This window comes from Elephantulus edwardii, unplaced genomic scaffold (assembly GCF_000299155.1).
Source record: "Elephantulus edwardii isolate Elephantulus edwardi_28Jun2011 unplaced genomic scaffold, EleEdw1.0 scaffold00003, whole genome shotgun sequence".
NCBI classification, from domain to species: Eukaryota; Metazoa; Chordata; class Mammalia; order Macroscelidea; family Macroscelididae; genus Elephantulus; species Elephantulus edwardii.
The window spans coordinates 1,619,667-1,640,671 of NW_006399753.1; the positions used below are offsets into that span (position 1 = coordinate 1,619,667).

Here is a 21,005-nt window from a genome sequence, read left to right on the forward strand (position 1 = left end):
GATTTTCATTCATTCACTGTTGCACTTTTCTTCCCTCCCAACCTTCCCCCAGTACACTACCGTCTTGGGAAAGTAAAAGAAAAATTCTTTCATTGTTTTACAATCCCTCCCCCCAGGTCCACTCCACTATACAGCCTTCGCTCTGGACTCCTGTCATGACAAAAATATCTAATAATTTCCCTCTTAAACAGTTTTCTCCCTCATCTGTTTCAATGTAGTATACATTGTTTAACCCATCTTTCTCAGTCTCCTCCCAACCCCAATGTCAGTCCTGCTTTACAACAGTGGCACCATGCAGTATTTGTCCTTTTGTGACTGAGATACTTCATCAGCATAATGTTCTCCAGAGTCACCCATTTTGAATAATATTGCATGAGTTCCTTGTTTTTCAATGCAGAGTTGTATTCCATTGTGTTACTAGACCACAGCTTCTCTAACCATTGTTTGTTGATGGACACTTAGGTTGTTTCCAATCCTTGCTATTGTGAACAAAGTCACGATGAACATGGGTGTGCATATATATGCTTGGATGTCAGTTATGGTCTCTTTGGGGTATATTCCCAGCAGTGGAATTGCTGGGTCAAATGGTATCTCTATTTGCAACTTTCTGAGAAAGCGCCACACAGCCTTCCATAGTGGTTGCACCCTGAGCTCTCTTTATGAGCTGGTCCCACCCCACTCTACACCCACCATCCCGTTCTGAGCCATCTCCCCCTGGGTTTGGGCCTTCCACTTGGGTTCTGACCTATCCAGAGGCTGTGGTATCCAAAAAGATGAGTCCCCCAGACCCAAATGCACAGGCGCAGAATGGTCATGCCCTTGGAGACGGGACAGTCCCTCTGCCAGTGGTGGAGACGGTCCCTCTGCCCCTGGAAGGGACACCCCCTCTTCCTGAGGCCCCCACTCCCTCAGGCTTCAGTGAGGGTCCCACCGCTCTGCTTCCCCATCAGGAATCACAGGCCTTGTGGGCCTGGCCAGGGCACCTATGAGCACCAGGCCCAGAGCCGCAGAGGAAGGGATGGGGTGGGGGGTAGAGAAAGGAGTGGGCTAGTGTGAGCAGGGTGGCCAGGCCACAGGCCACTCCCTTCTCACGCAGGGAGAGTGACACTGCCCTGTAGTCCCACAAGAGGACTCCAGGCCCCTGGCTCTGGGGGCAGGGGAGCTGGAAGTCTTGGTCAATTCTGCCTCGCCCTGGACCCCAGCTGCCATGGACCCTGGGGACTGCTCTCCTCTCCTCCCCTCTCACTAAGCTGGGGTCTCAGGAGCATCTGGCCTGGCCCTCCTATGAATCCTGCCTCTTTTTCTCTGTCTAGGGTCAGTGAGGGTCAGCTGGAGTCGGGCGGTCAATTCTCTGGGTTCCAGCCCAGCTTCCTTCCAATGCACTTGTCACTTTCCTGGGCAGCCAGCACCTGCCAGTGTTACCTGTGACCATGGCGGTGGTGCAGAATCCCAGCAGGGGTGAAGAACTCCCAAGCTCTGCCTCTGGGTCCTGGTTGGCCCTGCGGGGGGCGGGAATGGGAAGGGGCCGAGGGTGTGTGTATGAGGTGGTGTGCAGGTCTCCCCCTCTTTGTGTCCCAGACCTGCGGGGGGAAGGGAGGTGTGCAGGGCTCCCCCACCCCCAGTCTTCATCCCACGGCCTTGCATGGGGAGGGGGAGAGAGGTGTGCAGGCCTCCTCCGCTCGGAGTCTCTGCAGCCCCCACATCAAGCTCTCCATCTGCTCTGGGGTGGGAGCTCACGCAGGAGTTCCCAACACAGGGCCAGTGTGCACCCCAGTGGCCGATGGAGCCCAGGGCGTTGGTGTGGTGCAGTCGCTCTTTGTCACCATATGTCCGTTCACCAAGGCGAGGACTGGCAGAAAGTAGATGTGCCCCCAGCAGGAGAGGGGCAGCGGCTCAGGGTGCGGGGGCATGTGCAGTTCCAAAGGAGGGAACTGCCTGGGACCCTGAACAAGAAAAGCAGGGGTGCAGCCAGGGGTTCTGTCCTCTAGGACAGGAGTACGAGGACTCTGGCTGGGAGCCAAAAGGCTTCCAAAGGGCCAACTGTGGGCACCTGGGCGGGCAAAGGGCAGGCCCTGGCCAAAGCCATGAAGTGGAAGAGTACCCCTGCCCCTTGGGAGAATAAGATCCCCCACCCCCCAGCACAGCACATGCAATCAATGAGTCATAGGTCACGGTCACCACCTAGGGACTCCTTCTACTCAGGAGCTGTGGGGGGCCCTGACCACCACTGTCCTGGCTTCTGTTCTCCAGGTGCCAGCCCCACCCAGAGCCTGGAGGTTGCACCTGGACAGATGTGTGGAAGATAGTCCTGCCCTCTGTGGCCCTCACCTGTTCTAGACTTCTCACACCCCAGTCCCAACCTGACCCACAGGCAGGGAGTAGAGGTGGCCATGAGACCAAGGATGGAGAGGCTGGCCTGGAGGGTCACTCTAGCCCCCCCAAGTAGATGGCTCCTTCTGCAGAGCCCAGAACTGGTCAGGGGCTCTCTGGGGGTCCCAGCACCTGGCGGGATGCGCAGCCATCATGGCGTTCATTTTGGACACTGAGAGGCACTTTCCCTCAAATCTAAGTTTAAAACAACCAATCCCAGCATCCATGCTGACCCAGGTGCCCACACGAGTGTCACAGTGCCATGTGTACCACAATGCCCCCACCTGGATCAGAGTAAAACTGCACCCTAGGTTTCCACGGATGGACTCAGGCCCACCTCCCCCGGCCCCTGGAATGGGCTCCAGTGTCCACCCTCTCAGTGAGCAGCTGGGCACTGACCCGCCCAGCGCAGGCGCACCCCTGCCGCCAAGCCAATGAGGATATGTGCTGCCTGCAGGTGGGAGACCTGGAACTGTCGAGCCAGCTGCCGCCCACAGTCTCGCTGCCCCACGTCCCCGCCTGCAGGCTGTCTGGTCAGCTGTAGTCCCTTCACTGCACAATCTTCTTGCCATGCCTCCAATGTGTTTAGCCACTCTGGGGAGAGTACTCCTGCTCTGAAAGGTGAAAGGTCAGGAAAAGAGAGGGAGACTCTCGTTGAGGTGATGGATGCAGTGACTGTACCAACAGGCTCAAGTGTGTCAGAGCTGATGAGGACGGCACAGGACAGGACAAGGCTCTGTCCTTGTTCGGAGCTGATGTGAGTCGACGCAGCAGCCCCTACCTAACATCAGTTAGCCCTGCTAGGAGCTCCAGTGGCCTAGCCGGTAAGGAATTGTGCTGCCACCCCAACTGCAGCTGGTTTGAATCCACCAATTGCTTTGGGAAGAAAGACGGGCATTCTCTGTGTGACTTCCAGTCTCTGAAAACCGCTGTAGGGTCAGCTGGATGGCACGCAACATCAGTTCTGCTAGCAGTTCTCCTTGCACTCAAAGCTACCACTCATTTCTCTCCTGTTCTGAATTTCAAAAGCTTTGGCTAGGTGGAGGGCGCGACTTCTGCTAACCTGAGGGACCACAGTAAAGGGACAGGACGGAATGTTGTGACTAATGCCACACTTCTCTCATATCTTTTTATAAGCCTTACTGATCTGGCATACTTCAAGCCATTTCCTTTTTCTATTTTATTTTTTTATTATTTTTTGAGTGTGTGTACCATCAAATCAGATCTGACTGGTACAGGAGGAGATTGCCCCTTCTGCTCCAGCAGAGCATATGGTGGATTTGAACCGCGTACCGCTGGGATTGGCCATTTCCTTTTTCTAGACTCAATGTTAGGTCTAGATGTCTACAGGAGAGTTATAGTGGTACAGTGGTTAGGCATTAGGCTGCTATGACAGGTCGGAGGTTGGAGCCCCCCATCCCCCCCAGGGAGCTGAGGAGTCTGCTTCTGTTGAGATCGGTGGTCTTAGAAACCCTGAGAGGCCTTTCCGCCCTGTCCCATGGGTCAGTCACCGGCGTCAGCCCGAGGGCACAGAGCAGCACGGCCACAAGAGCAGCTGCTCTCCCCCTGCCCTCCTCCCTGCTCCCTCCCTGCCCTCCCCCCGCCCTCCCCCCCCGCCCTCCCCCTGCTCTCCTCTCTGCTCTCCCCCTGCTCTTCTCCGTGAGCCTGGGGCCTCAGGTGCTGAGTCCTCCTCCAGCCCAGGGAGAGGCCTCTGCTGCTACAGCTATTATTACCCTGTGACTCAGGCGCCCGGTATCTTGGGGTGGAGGCGGGAGTGAGGGACAGAGATGCCCAACATTGAGTGTCCCAGGGAGGTTAGGCAGGGAGGCCACGGTGACGGCTAAGTGTGGGTGGAGGCCCCTGGAGCTCGCCCTTGGCGTTGGCTGTCCAGAGGCTGATGGCCTGGTGTGGAGGAGGCGGAGGGTGGAGCTGGGGGGAGGGGCGGAGCTGCACCTGTGTCTGTGGGTCACGTGGTGTCACGGCAGGGCCTGCTCTGTGTCCGGGAGTGACTGGCTGTCCACAGTGTCCCTGCGTCGTGACGCCGGGTGGGTGTCTGGGTTCCCTTGAGCTGGAAGGGACTAGCCTATTGGCTGGGGGGGCCGAGAGGGCAGGGGCAGGAAGGATGATGGCGGGGGCGAACCCGAGCTCCCTGAGCCCCCACGAGGGGGGTGGCGCGCTGGAGGATGGCGGGGTGCGGGCCGAAGGGTCGGGGCGGGGCCTGGTGAGCTCACGCGCGGCGGGGTGGGCCCAGGACGCTGGGGACGCAGGGCAGGCGATGCGGCAGAGCGTCCGCGGGGCGCAAGAACACACGCACCGGCAGACCCGAGCCGCGGTCTGCTGGCGCCCAGGTGAGTGCGCGGCGCAGCGGGGGTTCCTGTTGATGACGGTCGCGGGCGAGGTGACTCCTGACACCCCTCGCTCCACGCCGCCTCCTCCCTGGCTCCGGGCCGCAGTCTTCGGGGCGGAGCTCCTGGCTAGGACGGGGTGTACCGCGGGCCCCGCCCGAATTGGGTCCCCGACTTGGGGGGCCTGGCGCCTGGTCCGTGGTGGGGCTAGGAGCCTGATATTGTCCGGGGGCGGAGCGCGGCCAGGGCCGGGTCCCTGCGGGGGGCGCGCAGCTGAGGTCCTGCCTCTTTCTGTCCCCCCCCCCGCCGCCCCGCACCTCTCGGCGCTGGGCATGCCCACCCTCTGCTTCGGTCTGCGCCCTTGCGGGCCGGGCGCAGCTGAGCCTGTGGCCACGTTGTCCCGCTACAGGGACCAGGCCGACTTGAGCTGCGTCCCACAGAAGCAGGGCAGGGGGCCCTTGTGCATTGCAGAGACCCAAGCACCGCCAGGCCCTCTCGCAGGGTTCTAACTGCTGTGCCCTCTGGCCTCCCTTTGACCGCCCCTTGCCCTCTCCAGCATATTTCCAATTGGAATGTCTTTGCCCAGCTTTCCTCGACTCCTACCTCAGACCCAGACACCCACCCCCACGGGCAGGAAGGCCTCCAACGCCACGCTGGGTGGGGTACCCCTCCCGTCAACCCCATCCCTGCCCCAGAATGGCTGCGCGGGGCACCCTCGAGCTCGTGTGACCGCCTGGGCTTTGTCATTCTCCGCACAGGGCTTTGTGTCCCAAAGACCAGCGCTGCCTGGTGGACAATGTGCCTGGGAACCTCTGTGCCAAGTCCCTTCTGATCTGCTCACGGGAACAGCTGCCCCACTGCCCTCCTCCGCCCCACCTTGCCTCCTGCTGCTATGAAGCCCACACTTGGCCTGTTCCTGGTGGCTCTGATGAGCCTGCCTCTGGGTAAGGTGCACGGACAGAGGGATGGACAGACCTACATTCAGGCAGACAGAGAGGGGAGCCCAAGTTCCCTCACTCCTTGCATCTGTTTCCCTGGGGTGGGGCGTGTTGGGCTGGAGAAGAGCCTTCTCTCTGGCCTATGACTCTTTCTGCCCTGTCCCCCGACCCCTAGTCCAGGCTCTGGACTGCCATGTCTGCGCCTACAATGGAGAGAACTGCTTCAACCCCATGCGCTGCCCTTCGATGGTCTCCTACTGCATGACCACCCGGACCTGTGAGTAGGGGGGCCTCGCCACTGGGCAGAAGAAGGCCTGAGGGAGAGGGGGAAGGGGGAGAAAGGGTCTCTTCCCTGTTCCTGGGAGGGGAGTCCAAAGGCAGGAGCCTCCTAGCTACCACTGGGAACTGAGGACCATGGTCTGAGAGGGACCCCACCCCCAACACTCTGTGCAGGGCCCTGATGGAGATGAAGAGGCCAGAGGAGGAGGGTGGAAACCAAGGACAGGAGCCCCAAACTCCAAAAGTGGACCCTACCCCCAGGTCTCTGGCTAGACCATCTGATGGGGATGGAGAGGGCTTTTTCTGCTTCTGAGAGAGAAGACTGGGGCAGGGGGTCTCCCAGCCGCTCCAGGGAGCTGAGGGCCTGATCCTCGGATAGGGAGGGTCCCCACCCCCAAGTCCTTACCTGGGCCATCTGGTGAGGATAGGGGGGAGGGTTCCTCTGTCCCTGAGAAGGTTGGGAGGTTGAGGGGGGGGTTCCAGGGAGCTGAGGGCTTGTGGTCCCCGCTTTAAGCGCTACCCCCCAACCTGGGGGTGTCAGGTGGGGTAGGAGTGGTTCCTCTGTTCTGAGAAGGTGGGGAGACAGGAGGAAGGCTTCTTGTAGCCTTAGGGGCTTAAGCCTGTGGCCCCCAGACAGAGGGCCATCTCAGCTGCATGCCTTTGGGGCCCAGCTCCATTCAGGTGACAGCTACCTCTGTCCCCCAGACTTCACGCCGTACAGGATGAAGGTCAGCAAGTCCTGTGTACCCACCTGCTTCGAGACTGTGTATGACGGCTACTCCAAGCACGCCTCCACCACCGTCTGCTGCCAGTACGACCTCTGCAATCACGCCGGCCTCTCGGCTCCCGCCGCCCAGGCCCTGCTCCCCGTGCTCCTGGCCACCCTGTGGGGTCTTCTCTAACACCTGGGACCCTACCTGGCCGGATGCAGCTCTTCAGAAGCACTGCCCTGAGGGAGGGTTGCGTACCTTCGACCCCCTGCCCTCCCAGACCCCTCGGGCCTCAGCCAGGCTTCCAGGGCCACACCTGTATGTTCATCCCACCTTTCCTTCCAAAACTGACTTCAGAGAAGTTTCCAGCCTCTGTAGAGCTCAGCCCTCCCGTCTCCAGAGCTCAGGGACACAAATGTGTGCTGAGGGGTACTCAGTCAGCTGGTACTTAGCCAGTGAAGGGCTCGTGGCTGAGCCCCTCCTAACAGCCTTGGAGTCAGGCCCTGCCTCAGTGGACTGGGAGTGTTCAGGGAGGTACCATAGAGACTCTTATTCTTGATTGAGGAGTCGGGCCCTGCCTCAGTGGACTGGGGGTGTTCTGGGGACAAAGGCAGAATATTAGGAACCTTTCCTTCTGGTCCTGGAGCTGGTTGTCCCTGTGCAGCAGCTAAGGCTCTGGGTTGCCCAGCATCACATGAGGAATGACTGTCCCCTTGATTGTCGGAGGATGAGTGCGAGTCCTGGGTTTCCAGCAATCCTAAGCAAAGGGAGACAGCTCAGCGTCTGAGGCTCCCCCAACTCCAAAGGCCCATCTGCATCTAGAGAGGGGTCAGGACTTGCTGTCCAGTCAGATCTCTTCCACCCAGAGCTCAGTGCATACGAACTAGGCCACCAGGGTCTCTTGACAACCAATGCCTGGCTCTCGGAAGTCGAGAGTCGAGATGGACTTCCACAGGACACCACATTGGGGTAACCAGTCGCCCAGTGACGCCTTAACCCCTCGGATCACATGGGACTGGAATACTTCTCTCGCCATGAGCATCTCCCTCCTATCACATGCTCCCCACCCGACTGGACTCTGGGACCCCAGAGCTTTCTGACATAGTGAGTCAGCGTCATCTAGAGCCCCCCCCCACAACCCACCTGGCCCACTTGAGCCTCGTCCACCGGTGGGTGTGGGAAGCACACGTCTGCCCCCACCCACCATCCACATCCCACTGACCAGGAGGGCCAGCCACCTGCCCCGTCCCATCATGATATCAGATCAAAGCGACGGCTGCTCCTGCCCTGACCACAGCCCCCAGTGCTCCTGACAGAGCTCCTGGGAGACCCAGACACTCAGCTCTCACCCCGAAGTGAGCCCCCACCACCAGACCTGTGACTGAAATTCCACCTGCAAAGCTTTGTTCCGGGCTACACTGGGCATGGAGGCAGACCGACCATGCTCAGGGGCCAAGGGGCTTGTCCTCTGGGCCTGGGGATGGAGGGAGGTGGTTGGGGGCTGCTTTGCCCTGGTTTGTTACCTGAGAGGTAGTGGGCTGTGGAGGAAGCTAGTGGTGGTAGTAGGGAGGTCCTGGGTGCATCTCCTACACGAGTGTCTGGGTGAGGAGTGAATGAACACCATGACCTCCTAAAGGGGCTTGGAGGATGAGGGGCCACCCTGGGTCAGGAGACAAGGCAGAGTTACAAACAGGACAGGTGGATGGGACGCCAGTAGAAGCTGCCCACTGGATGAGTTCCAGAGCTTGGGGACAGGCCAGGACATGTTGTCCCAGGCTAGCCATTCAAGGCCTGGGCTGTCCCTACCAGGAGTCCATTCTGGCCCCCAGATTTCTGATGGAGGTCCCTCAATGGCTGGCCCCAGAGTTAGAACAGGTTAGGATGCTGGCTAGGGCAAGGGGTAGAGCTAGACCAACTTCCAGATTTCCTCCAACAGACAGGGAGCAAAGGTCAGAATGCCAGCTGGGGCATTCTAGAGGGTCAGGAGGCCAGCTGGTGGATGCTAGAGGGTCAGGGTGCTGGGACGGCAGAGGGTCGAGATGCTGGCTGGGGGACGCTAGAGGGTCAGGGTGCTGGGACGGCAGAGGGTCAGTATGCTGGCTGGGGAGAGCAAATGAACACCCACGTGCACAGCCTTCTTGCACAAGACCGTCATCACCAACCTGGTCCTGGCCTCTTGAGCTGGACCAACCCTCCCTCTGGCCTGTCTGCATGAGGCAGAGGCCTGGCTGGCTGCCCACATTGGGTCCTGGATTCAAGAACAGGAAAGGAGCTGCGGGGTTTGAGGGAGCCTCCCACACCCAAGCCCCACCCCATAGCCACCAATCCATCCATCCAGGCCAGGACAGACGCTCTGCTCCCGGCCCCACAGGCAGTGTCTGGCCTTGCACCTGCCCTACTCCCCAGCCTGGAAGGAAACAGGTCAAGGCTGGAAGAGAGGCAGGAGTTCAGACAGGCGACTTGGGCTGGGGCACCAGGTTTGAGCTTACACTTGTCAACACTTTTCTGGTTTTCACACATCAGAGATGCCATGTCTCTGAGCCCCCAGCACCTTCCCATGGAAATCAAAGCCTCAGTTTACACACGCAGACTCTAATAGGGCAAGGAGCCCACATGTGCACGCTTACTAAACTCGACCAACTACTCACATGGTGTTTCTGTTTTGTGTGCTTGCCATATGGACCCACGTAGAAATGTTCGCTACAGATTAGTAAGCCCGAGTCAGCCTGTTCAAGCTTTCCTTATTGGGTGCTCGGTCTTCTCACCCACACTGCCTGGTGAGGGACACTAGCAAGCCCTCTTAAAGATAAGGAAACTGAGGCATGCCTGAAAGCCCCTGCCTACTGGTCCCTGTCCACACTGCAGTCTCTTCCTGCAGGGTGTAGGACGTGGGGTGGAATGGCAGAAGGGGTAATAAGGGGGGCAGGGGTACTGCCGGCTCCACTGGGGGCTGGTCCCACTGTGCAGGTCTCAGCACAGAGAGCTCCCTCAGGAGGATGGGGGCTCTCCCCAGGGGGAGTGGAGGGGTCTCCCAGGGGAAATGGAGAGTTCTTCTAGGGAGAGTTGAAGGCTCTCTGCAGGGGAAGCTCTCCCAGGAGAAGTGGGGACTCTTCCTAGGGGGTGGGGGGCTCTCCGCAGGAGGAGCAGGGGTAGCTTTCCCAGAAATCTCTCAGGGGGAGTGGGGTCTCCCTAGAGGCCCCGAGAGGCTGCACCTGCCCAGCTAAAATGGGAGCCAGCCTGCCTTGTCCAAGGAGCAGCACCTGGAACAAATATGGCCCCAGGGACTGTGCCCTTCAGAGCTGCCCACAGAGCTGGAGGCAGGATGGCCAGCAACAAGGTGCAGGCGAGGACAGGTGTGCAGCTGCACCCACACCCTCTAGGGACAGGAGGCCGCAACACCTCTCTTCTCTGGAGGTTGGTTTGGTGGTGAGGTGCTTCTGTCTGGTGTTTGTAAAATCCTGGAATGAAATGAAGCAGTGTACCACCCTTCATGCCTGCTTCCTGTGGGGCTCTTGTCAGGACCACAGTTTTTGGGCTCCAGCCCTTCAATTGTTCTATCTCTGAGGTGGGAGGCCTGGCGGAGTTCTCCAGCCCCTGCCTGGCATACAGGCTATGTGGCTCCCCTGTGCATCCTGCTGCCCCTGCCCAGCTCAGAGCTCCACGTTGCTCGGAGCACTGCCCTCATTCTGTACCCAGGCCACAGAGAGGTCCCCGTATTTCCGCGTGAATGAATGAGCAAGTGGAGGCGCGCCTGGACCTCTGCCCCACAAGGCGCTGGCCCGGGCCTCCCAGTCCAGCTGGTCCCGGCTTCATCAGTCTCTGAATCTTGTTCACTTGGGCTGTGCAGGGGGCACTTCAGCTGCTGGTAGAGAAGGCCCATGTCCCCCAGGTCCTGAGCTGACCCTAGCCTGGGGCAGGAAAGGGTGACCCTGGGGAAAGGAAGAGAGAAGGGCTTGACCAGGAACTGTCCCCACTTCTGTACTCCTGGTTCGCCTCTTGTCATCCTCTCCTTGGGAGGGGCGGGAAGGTGCCAGGTGCAGGAGGTGGCACTGGAGACCCCACACTGATCCCAAGTCCTCCTCCTCCTGGATTGTCCCTCCTGACTGTACTCCCACCCCAGCCTCAGCCCCTGGAGCCTAGCAGGCAGAGGAGATAAAAAGCGCTCAGGCAGCTAGTATAGACACCCCAGCAGACAGCCCTGCAGACCACTGGGGGGGGGTCCTGGCTGGCCCATTCCCTCCCCCCAGACAGTCCTGGCTGGCCCATACCCCTGCAGACCACTGTGGGGTCCTGGCCGGCCCATCCCCCCCCCCAAGACATCCTTGCAGATACCTGGGCATGGTGGATAGCCCTAGCGGGCCAATGCCGCCAAAGACAGCCTTGCAGACACCTTGGGGGGGGTGTCCCTGGCCTGCCCATCCCCCCACAGACAGCCCTGCAGACACCCAGGGTCCTGAGCTGGCCAACTCCCCACCAACATCCCTCTGCCCAGCAGACACCCCATGCCCCTCTGCTCACTCCAGCAGTGCCAGCTCCATCCTGCTCACTCCGCTCGGCCCTTTATTTCCAGCCACGGATCCTCAAAGTACGGCAGTCACGGCAGTGACGGCTCTCAGGATTCCCACAGAAACAGGTCACAGCAACAGCTTCCTCCCGCCCTCTCCCAGCCCTGCGAGGGACCAGGCCAGGGCCAGATGAGGAAGCTGAGGTGCCCAGAGGGACCTGGAACTGGGACCAGCTCCGTGCTCCGCCCTGGCCTCTGCTGGCAGCCTCAGATGCAGGGGGTGCTTGTGGGCTAGCCCTGGGAGACGAACGTCAAACATCATCCTTTGCGGAGCTTAGTCCTCCGTAGTTCCAGGTCTTCCAGCCACAGTTGTCCCTGTTTTGAGGACAAGGTCTGGCCAAGGGTGCAGTCAGCACTGGGGCCAGGTTCTTGGCAAACCAGCAGACAGCCCAGGGGCCGGGCGGGGCGGGGTGGGGTGCGGACAGCAGATATAAGCACCGTCAGGGAGCCCCAGCTGCCTCCTGACCCTGCCCTCATCTTGTCCCCACTGGACAGCATGCGTCTCCTCACTGCACTGCTGCTGACCGCTGCCCTGAGCGCGGAGCTGGGTGAGTTGGAGGACAAGTGGCCCCTCTTCCTGCACTCCCTCACCATCCTGGCTCCTTTCCCAGGACCCCACGCCTGTCCCCCCAACCACCTTTCCCACTCACACCCTCCCCACCCCCTACAGCGGTTCCCGTCTCCCTCAACCCCTCTGACCCTTCCCTCCCCACATATCCAGCTAAGCCCTGGACATTTCCACTTAACCCCCCCAACACACACCCCTACTCTCCGCTGGCCTCTGGCCACTGGCCACAAGCAAAGTGGCCTTTCTGAGCGTCTTTGGGCGGACCCTCAGTTGGTCAGCTCAGCTCTTGTTTTGGAGATCCCCTCCTGGGACCCCTTCTACCTGCCGCCAGTGAATGGATGGGCCTCCCAGCCCCTCTGGCCCTCCTCTGTCTGGTCCACCCGAAGCCGCAAGGCCCCGCCCACAGTCTAGCCCCTCCCGCAGCCTCAGCCGCTCTGGTCCAGGTGCCGCCCACTGGTCGACAGGATGTCTCGCCCTGGTCTCCCCCTCATCTCTCCGCCCAGTGGGCTTGTCCAGTCCTGATTCACGATGGCATCCCCGTCCACCCAGACCCTCCAGTTCTCAGCTCCCCGCCTTCTGCTGCCAAAGCCTTGCTGTCCCTCTCCTAGAGGTGGGATTCCAAGGGGCAGCGAGATTGGGACAGAGGTCTGGACTGTACCCCACAAAAGCGAGGCTCTTCCTTGGAATCCTCCTGAAGGGGGTGCTCTGTATGCTGGGCTCCGTGGGGACCTTCTGTCCTGGTGAGGCGTCCGGCTGTCTTTCCTGTGAGAAAAGGGGTCCAGGCCATGTCCCTGACCACCTAGGACCACCCTAGGAGGCGACGGGGACTCAGAGCTCAGCTGAGTGAGCTTCCCTCAGTAGCAGGGCTGGGTCAGGGTGAGCGCTTCTGGCAGGAGTGACCACTCAAGGTCACCCAGGCTGGTCCAGCCCATTGCAGAGTCTCAGGTGTGAAGAGTCCACTGCTTGCCAGACTGGCCTCTAGGGGCCTAGCGGACCTCCTGGGGGAAAATGGGCAGTGATCAGAGAATCTATCTCCGTGAGCCCTCCTTTACCCTCAAGGCCCCAGGGTCCCCAGACTATGTCCCTGAACCCCCTTTCTCTGGGAGCCAGGGAGAGAGGGGCATACGGCTCACAAGAGCACACAGAACCGGAGCCCACCCCTCCTCACTCCCACGGCTCTCCTCTCAGTCCCGCCCCACCCGTCGAGGAGCTCTGTCCACTCACAGATGACCAGCGCAGCGCTGCCTCTGAACGTGGTGCCCATGCACACGGGGCCCCCAGCCCGTATTCATTCATGAGCAGTGACTGTATCCCACTGGCTAAAGGGCCAGGAACTTGAAACAGTGGCCTCTCCGCACTCTCTCCTGGGGTCAGGAGGGTCTGCACACCTCAGGCGAGTGAGGACTCTGGCCCTGAGTGTGATGGGTGACGGTCAGACAGCTGGCCCTTGAGGGTGGGAGTGGGTGCGGGAGGGCTGTTCCCTCCTGTGTATTAGTGTGTCTGTCTCTTTCTGGCACCTACAGCACACAGCATGTCCTGCTACCAGTGCAAGGGCTTCGGAGGATGTATGCGGAAGAGCAGCTGCCCCCAGGCCTCCACCCACTGCGTGTCCGTAGCCACCCGTGAGTGAGGCTGTGAGGGACCAGGGTCCCCTGCCCAGACTTAGGCCACGTGGGGAGGGATAAGGCTTGGTCCAGGCACCCAGCAGGGATGGTGTCCACCCAGTCTTAGGGCAGGCTGAAGGGAGCCCAATGCTGGGGGCGTGGGAAGCTGTCAAGCCCTTGGCTGTGGTGGGCCCTTGGCTCTAGTGGGGGGGGTCCGAACCTTAGGGGTCTCTGCAATCCCTCCCATCCATCTAGGACCCCTTAACAGTCCCGTGGACCTGCCTCTGGTCACCAAGTCGTGCTCCAGTGGTTGCCCCAACATTAACAACCTGGCCCCCCATGCATCCCTGGCCTGCTGCCAAGCCAGCCTCTGCAATGCGGACTGATGATACCCCAGCCCTGCCCTGCCCAAGATGTCCAGCACCACCAGAGGACCCGGGCCCCCACCCTGAAGACCCCTCCCAGCCACAGGAGAGCTGCAGAGAGCGGCCAGGCCTGCGGAGTATCTGCCGTTCAGCACTGCTCCTTCCTTGAGTCCTGCCGATGCCTGGGCTACTCTTTGTGCTGCCCTGCAAGTCCCCAAATAAAAGTCCTGGCTGCAGCATGGGCCCATCTGTCCACTATAAGCGGGACCCTGGGTCCTGAGTTTGGGTTGGGGGGGAGTAGGCCCAGGTGGGCACCTGGCCTCCCTGGCCCACGTGTCCTGTGGCGATCCATCTCCTGAACTAGGTGTCAGGCCCTGCGGCCAGCCAAGCCCCAGAGTGGACACAGCCACTCAGCTGGGAGGGGGAGCTGAGGACCCTGACTCAAAAGGGCCACCTACCTGAGCCCTGAGGGCTGCCCAGGAGTGAGTCAGAGGAAGCCCCCCCTCCCAGGGGGGTACAGAGATGCTGAGGGGGAGGCTGAGGAGCTGCGTACAGGGCTGGGGGCACAGCCACGTCCTCGCTCATGTGCGTGCCTCGCTCTCAGTCTCTCTCTCTCTCTCTCTCACACACACACACACACACAGAGCCAACTACTTGGGGAAATCCCAGGCTCCTCCTTGACCTGGGGCTCCAGCTCTTCCAGGCAGGTGTCTTCCTCCTCCTAGCTCCACCTGCATGTTCCTTCAACCCTACCTTTCTGGTTCCCAGTGAGCCTTACCCATCCAGCCCTGGTCCCCTCCCATCGCGTGTCCTCTCAGGGAGGCTCCACCTAGCACCCACACCCAGCAGTGCCTTGGCCTCACCCCCCCCCCAATGGCCACAGAACTGAATGTCAGGAGAAGCCTGTCAGTGAGCTGGGTGAATGGGGCCAATGTGGTGACAGCTGTGATGATGTGACCAGGGTGGACCTGGGCTGGGTGAGCTAGCCAGGGGCACAAGCTGCCCAGCAGACACTAACCATCGGCTCTTGGCAGGCCCTGGGCTGTAAGGGTGGATGAGACCAGAACCCTGGGGTCAGAGATGGGGCTGCTATGCTGGTACCCAGCTCACCAGGAAAGCCTCTGCCCTACCTGGTCTTGCCTGCTCTCATTTTGGCAAAGTTCTCATGAGGAATAAACCCAGGACAAGGACATGGGATCACAGAGCAGAGCAGTGAGGAAGGGAGGTCCCCCAGAGGGCTGCACAGTGAGGCCCAGTGGGGTGGGGACAGCACGTGGTGGTGTCACAGGTACAGGCAATAGATGTCTGAGATTCCAAACCAGCCCAATGCAGCGGAGGGGTGTGGCGGGAGGAGTGAGATAAAGGGCCGTCCGGTCAGTCAGGGTGAAACACGGGATGCTCTCAGGTGGGGTGGTGAGCTAGCTGGCCAGCGCTTGGACCTCCGCTCCCTCCTTCACAGATGACTGAGTCAAAGACCAGCTTGTAAGAAGAGAGGCTTTTAAACATAATACAGAATAGGCAGGTGAGCACATCACTCAAAAGGTTAAACGCAGTTTGCAAATGACCTGCAAGAAGTGAAATCTTACGTCCGTACACAGATGTGGAGCGCCATTCATGGTTGTCAACAGGTGGAAACCACCCCAGTGTCCACTAACAGATGAATGGACAAGCCTAAAGTTGTTTACTGGTGTTGCAGATTTATCTAAAACAGCTTTCCTGAGGGAGCTCTGGGGACCTAGTGCCAAGAAGCTGCACTGCAATCCAGAAGGCATGCAGTTCAAATCCACTAGATCCTCCACTGGAGAAGGACAGGCAATCTCCTCCTGTGTCAGTCAGATACAACTCAATGGTACAAAACAAGAAAAGAAAGGGGGGGGGATAGTAAAAAAACAAAACCCCACGGCTTTCCAAGGCCATTTAGGCTTTCAGCACATGGCTGGGCAGAACATGAAAGTAGAGTGTATTGTTTATCTGCAAACAGACTGGCCTGTGACCCCATGCCACCAGGTTTAAACTGGACAGGTTTAGAAGTCAAGGTAGGATTCTCAGTATTCTCCAGGAAGAAGCAGAGAAAAACAGTATGTGTCCCTCAAGGCCAGAGCTTCCTGTGCCGGCCAGACGGAGGCCTCCAGGAAAGCAGCTGCAGTCGCAGCAGAGAAGCAGAGCCCAGCAGGAGACACACTTGACCTGGAATTGCTGCCCCACGCAGCAGGGTCAGGGGCTGTTGTCCAAGCTTGCTGGAGGACTGAGGATAGACGTCATAATCGGCAAGACTAAGAGAACTTGGTAACACTGACCTAGTGGTAAGGCTGAAGGTCAAAGGACAAGTGAGCAGGCTTGAGAAGTTGCCCTGTCTGAGGAATTGTATCCTGTTGCCAACCTGAATTGTAACCTATTAGCTTCCCTACAATTCCCATAACCCAGAGTACGGTCCTGTAAGATCTGTGTGGCCTTTGCAAGCTATTTTAAACCCTGAAGTAGAGCAGGAAGAGAGCTCTGGTGCCCTACTGGTAAGAAGCTGTGCTGGAATCTCAAAGACATGTGGTTTGAATCCATCAGCTGCTCTGCAGGAGAAGGTTGGGCAGTCTCCTCCCATGAGATTTACTGTCTCTGAAAACTTGCTGGAGGGTCAGCTACGGGTTGGTTCAGATTCTGTGACATGTGACATACAACAGCCGCAGCAGAGTAGTAGGATTGGTGTTGGGATCAGTAGAAGGAGTGGGAGCAGGGAGGCCTGACCTTATGGTAATTTGTTTTATACTGTTGGTGCTGCTGATGCAGACTATTCCATGCTATGAAGTTAACAGAGGTCAGATGGGGCCATCCTCGTGTCATCTACCATTCTTCCTATAGCAACAGATTCAGACACACACACACACACACACACACACACACATCAATGAAGAATTGATACTTGCTACAACATGGTGAACCTTGAAAACATGATGCTTAGTGAAATAAACTACTCACCAAAGACCACATACTACATTTTCTAAACTGAACTGTGTCCCCAGAGTTTGTGTCAGCATGGCTAGTCCTGAGTCTAGACACTGTTCCATCTTCCTCCGTGATCTGATGTGATGTGCTGAGCCTCTGTGTTGTAAATTCTCCTCTCCTCCATGATGCTAATGTGGCAGGATTAGAGGCAGTTACAGCAGTGCCTTTGAATTGTGTTGGTGATGAATATAAAAGTCCCAGCGACAGCCAAAAGAAGAAACAGGTGTGTCTTGGAGAAGGTACAGCCAAAGTGCTCCTTGGAGCCCAAGATGATAAAGCTTCCTCTCACATACTTTGGGTATTTTGCTAGAAGCTTTTCCATGGAGAAAGGGCATCATGTGTGGAAAGGTGCAGGGATGGTGAAGGAAAGGAAGACCCTCAGCCAGGTGGATTGCCATAATGACGGCTGCAATGGGCTCAAGTGTGTCAGAAATGATGAGGATGGCACAGGACAAGGGAGGGTTCAGAGCTGTTGTTCATAGAGTTGCTATGAGTCATGCTCGACTTGACAGCACCTAACAGCAAAAAACAGTGTTTCCTAGAGGCAAGGACGGCGAGGCTTTGTCTTATATTCTTAAAGCATGTTGTAAAGAGAGGCCGGCCCATGAAGAATGACATCATCCTTGGATATACAGAGGATCAGTGAAAGAAAGGAAGATTCTTCATGAGGTGGATTGACACTGTGACTGCAAGATGGGCTTAGGTATAGTGGCTGTGACGAGGACAGCACGGGACCAGGCAGGGTCTTGATCTATTGAACATAGTGGATCATACAAGGATGGTATGGGACTGGGTAGGGACTTGGTCTGTTGAACACAGGGTCACTGTGAGTCAGAGTCAACTCGATGGCACCTAACAGCAACAGTGTGTTCACCAGGCACTATCTTAATCCTAATCTATAGGCTAGGTTGTATTTGAGTCAATTGCTTCTGATATATAAAGAGAATGGATGCCTTTGAGCTGTGGTGCTGGAGAAGAGTGTTGAATATACCATGGACTGCTAGGAGAACAAACAGGTTTGTCCCGGAGAGGGTGAAGCCAAAATGCTCCTTCGAGTCAAGGATTCTGAAGCTTCGTCTGAAATACTTTGGGCATGTTGCAAGGAGGGACTGGTCCTTGGAGAAGGACATCATGTTTGGCAGAGTGGAGGGACAACATAGGAGAGGAAGACCCTCGATGAGATGGATCGATTCTGTGAGTGGAGTGGTGGGAATGAGTGTGTTTGAGATGGTGAGGTTGGCACAGGATAGAACAGCATTTAGAGCTCTTGTACATAGGGTCGCTATGAGTCAACAATGACTCGATGGCACATAACAACAACAACAACATATAAAGCGATTAAACAAATGAGCAGAGACAGAGGAGCATTCTGCCCTGAAGAAAGAAGAGCTGGGGATGAAGTGCATCCTTGGGATCCAGGGTCCCTGTGCTAAGAACCTCTTAGACACAGGGAAGACTGATGTGGAGACACACGGAGACCTACAAGGAATGCTGGGCCCTCAGACGCTGAAAGAAGCAAGACTTTGCCCCAGAAATGTTGGACATGGAGTAGGTTTCCGTTTGTCCTGGCCACCTACTGGCGATGTCTGTTACAGCAGCAGCTCTGGATCTCTAAGACACGCTCATTGCTGCTTCTGAGGTGAGCAGAGCTGAGATCTAGATGGAAAGCGGCTGCTGGATGGCTGGGCCTGAGGAAGACAGATGGGTAGGTTTCTTTCTGAATGCTGGGAATATTCCAAAATATAGTGCATATGCCTGTCAATCCAGCCCGCTGTCATCCAATGTCCACTACACAGTCTGTGGAGCAAGATGTCATGTGGGTGCTGTGTGAACACCATGTTACATAGAGACAGTCCCGGAGCCTAAGTTTACAAGCTCAGTTTCCAAATCTACCTTTAAATCGAATTTGTACGTAAGTTGTAACAATAGGTACTATTCGTACATAGTGTAAGTTAGTCATTCATCTGTCTTAGTGGACCTTCTTATGAATAAGAACACGAAGGAAACACTTTCAGGTCCACAAATGCATCTTTTTAAAAAAATTATTTTATTTATTTTTATTGTATTATTTTTACGTGTACCATCAAATCAGATCTGACTGGTACAGGAGGAGATTGCCCCCTCCTTCTCCAGCAGAGCATCTGGTGGATTTGAACCGCGTCCCTCTGGGTTGTAGGGCAGCATCTTGCCACTAGGCCACCAGAGCTCCTGGTATTATATTATTTTCTTGTGTGTGTACCATCAAATCAGCTGTAACTAGTACAGGAAGAGATTGTCTCTCCTCCAGCAGAGGATCCGGTGGATTCAAGCAGTGAGCCTCTGGGATTGCAGTGCAGCTTCTTGCCACCAGGCCACCCACAAACACATCTTTTTAGAGGAAGAACTCAGGAATCATACACTATGAATAGGTGAGCTGTACGATTCAATCTCAAGCTGTTATGAGAAAAAAAAAGATGACACAAAGTTAGTGTATACAAGTGTTCACATCTTTCGTTCATAGGATCGCTATAAGTTGCCTATGATTCGATGGCCCTTAGCCACAGCAACAACATAGAGCTCTGTTGGCCTAGTGGACAGAAAGTGATGCTACCAAGCCAAAGGTGGATGATTTTAATCTGCGGCCCTCAGGCCTGATTTTAATTGTTTTCTGTCAAACATTCTTCTAGTGGTACAGCACTGGTCTGTGCATTGCTGTACAGAGGTAACTCGTGGTTGCTGTGAAGCTGAACACTGTGACACTGATGTGTCAAATGTGAGAATGGTTACCCATGGTGGACAGTGTTTGCTGGAGCTTCCTGATTAAAACAAGCTTGGAAGCAGGAGTGACGTCCACTTCCAAAATAGCTTGCCTCTGGGAACTCTATGAAAGTGGAGAAATGATGAAAGTTATACAAGTGTTCAGGTCTTTCGTTCATAGGGTCGCTATGAGTCTCCTATGACTCGACAGCCCTTAAAAACAACAACAACAAGTGACAACATAAGTTGTAAAGAATAAAGACTAAATCACCACACAGGAAACGGGAAGAGAGCATTGCTTCCCACCCTGTTGGGAGGGGAGCTGTTCCTCCACATGTAGAATGTATGTACAAACCCACAAGGAAAAGGCAACTTGAGATAAAACATGAGCTACTGCAAGAGTAGTCACTTCAAAGTAAAAGAGGTACTAGTCCTTAAACAGGGAGCTTGCTGGCCTAGTGGGTAAAGAGTTGTGCTGATAGCTCCAAGACAGGGAGTTCAAACCTACCAGCTGGTCCTCAGTGGAGCAACAGGCAATCGCCTTCTGTGACATTTAGAGCTTCTGCAAACCTCTGCAGGGTCAACTCGGAGTCAGTTCCAACTCAATGGCACATAAAACAAAAGTCCTTACACACAACAAGTGTTTGATAACATTCAGAAATGAACATAATAGAATTCATGCACTGTTTCCAACCTCCAAAGTGGGCAAAAGGTACCAGGTGTGACAAGCAGGGGCCACACCCCCTCAGGTGGCTGTCACTGGGTGTGACTGCATAAGAGAGAACTGGCTTTCAGATCAGAAAGACTATTTCCAGATCCACCTTGAAATATAATGTTGTGAGAGACAGGATAATACCCATACACATACAAGGAAGACTTGTTAATACTCCTATCATTCAAATATATACCCCACCAACCAGAGACAAAGAGGAGGAAACCAATGATTTCCATCAACTGTTGCAGCTGGAAATAGACTGAACATGCAACCAAGATGCTTTGATAGTAACAGGTGACTGGAATGCAAAAGGCGAGAACATGGAAGACGGTTCAGTGGTTGGGAAACATGGACTTGGTGACAGAAATGGGGCTGGAAATAGAATTCTGTACAATTTGTTATTTATTCATTGCAAATACCTTTTACAAGGAACGCAAATGTGACTGTGCACATGGACTTCACCTGATGGTCTACACAGGAATCAGATTGATTACATCTGTGGACAGCATCACTGGAGAAGGTGAATATCAGCTGCAAAAACGAGGCCAGGCACTGATTGTGGACCAGACCACCACTACTCACAGGAAGCGAAAGAAAATGAAATCAAATCCACAAGATCCAAAGTCTGACCTTGAGTCTATCCCACCTGAATTTAAAAACCATCTTGGGGAGGAAGCTCTGGTGGCCTAGTGGCAAGAAGCTGCACTGCAGTCCCAAAGGCACCCAGTTCAAATCCACCAGATGTTCTGCTGGTGAAAGAGAAACAATCTCCTTTGCCAGTCGGATCTGATTCGATGGCACACAACAAGGGGGG

General features: G+C 56.4%; 2 protein-coding genes across 2 annotated transcripts; both read left to right on the forward strand.

The window, feature by feature from the left end:
• Nucleotides 1-5,607: 5,607 nt before the first annotated feature.
• LOC102866370 (ly-6/neurotoxin-like protein 1-like) lies at nucleotides 5,608-6,834 on the forward strand. Its single transcript, XM_006879255.1, has 3 exons — nucleotides 5,608-5,659; nucleotides 5,829-5,930; nucleotides 6,638-6,834. Exons 1-3 carry the CDS (start codon nucleotides 5,608-5,610, stop codon nucleotides 6,832-6,834), a joined length of 351 nt encoding a protein of 116 aa, XP_006879317.1.
• A 4,868-nt stretch (nucleotides 6,835-11,702) lies between these two features.
• On the forward strand, nucleotides 11,703-13,764 carry LOC102854320 (ly-6/neurotoxin-like protein 1-like). Its single transcript, XM_006879442.1, has 4 exons — nucleotides 11,703-11,754; nucleotides 12,963-13,058; nucleotides 13,298-13,396; nucleotides 13,634-13,764. The coding sequence occupies exons 1-4, from the start codon at nucleotides 11,703-11,705 to the stop codon at nucleotides 13,762-13,764; spliced, it is 378 nt and encodes a 125-aa protein (XP_006879504.1).
• The last annotated feature ends 7,241 nt before the right edge of the window (nucleotides 13,765-21,005 follow it).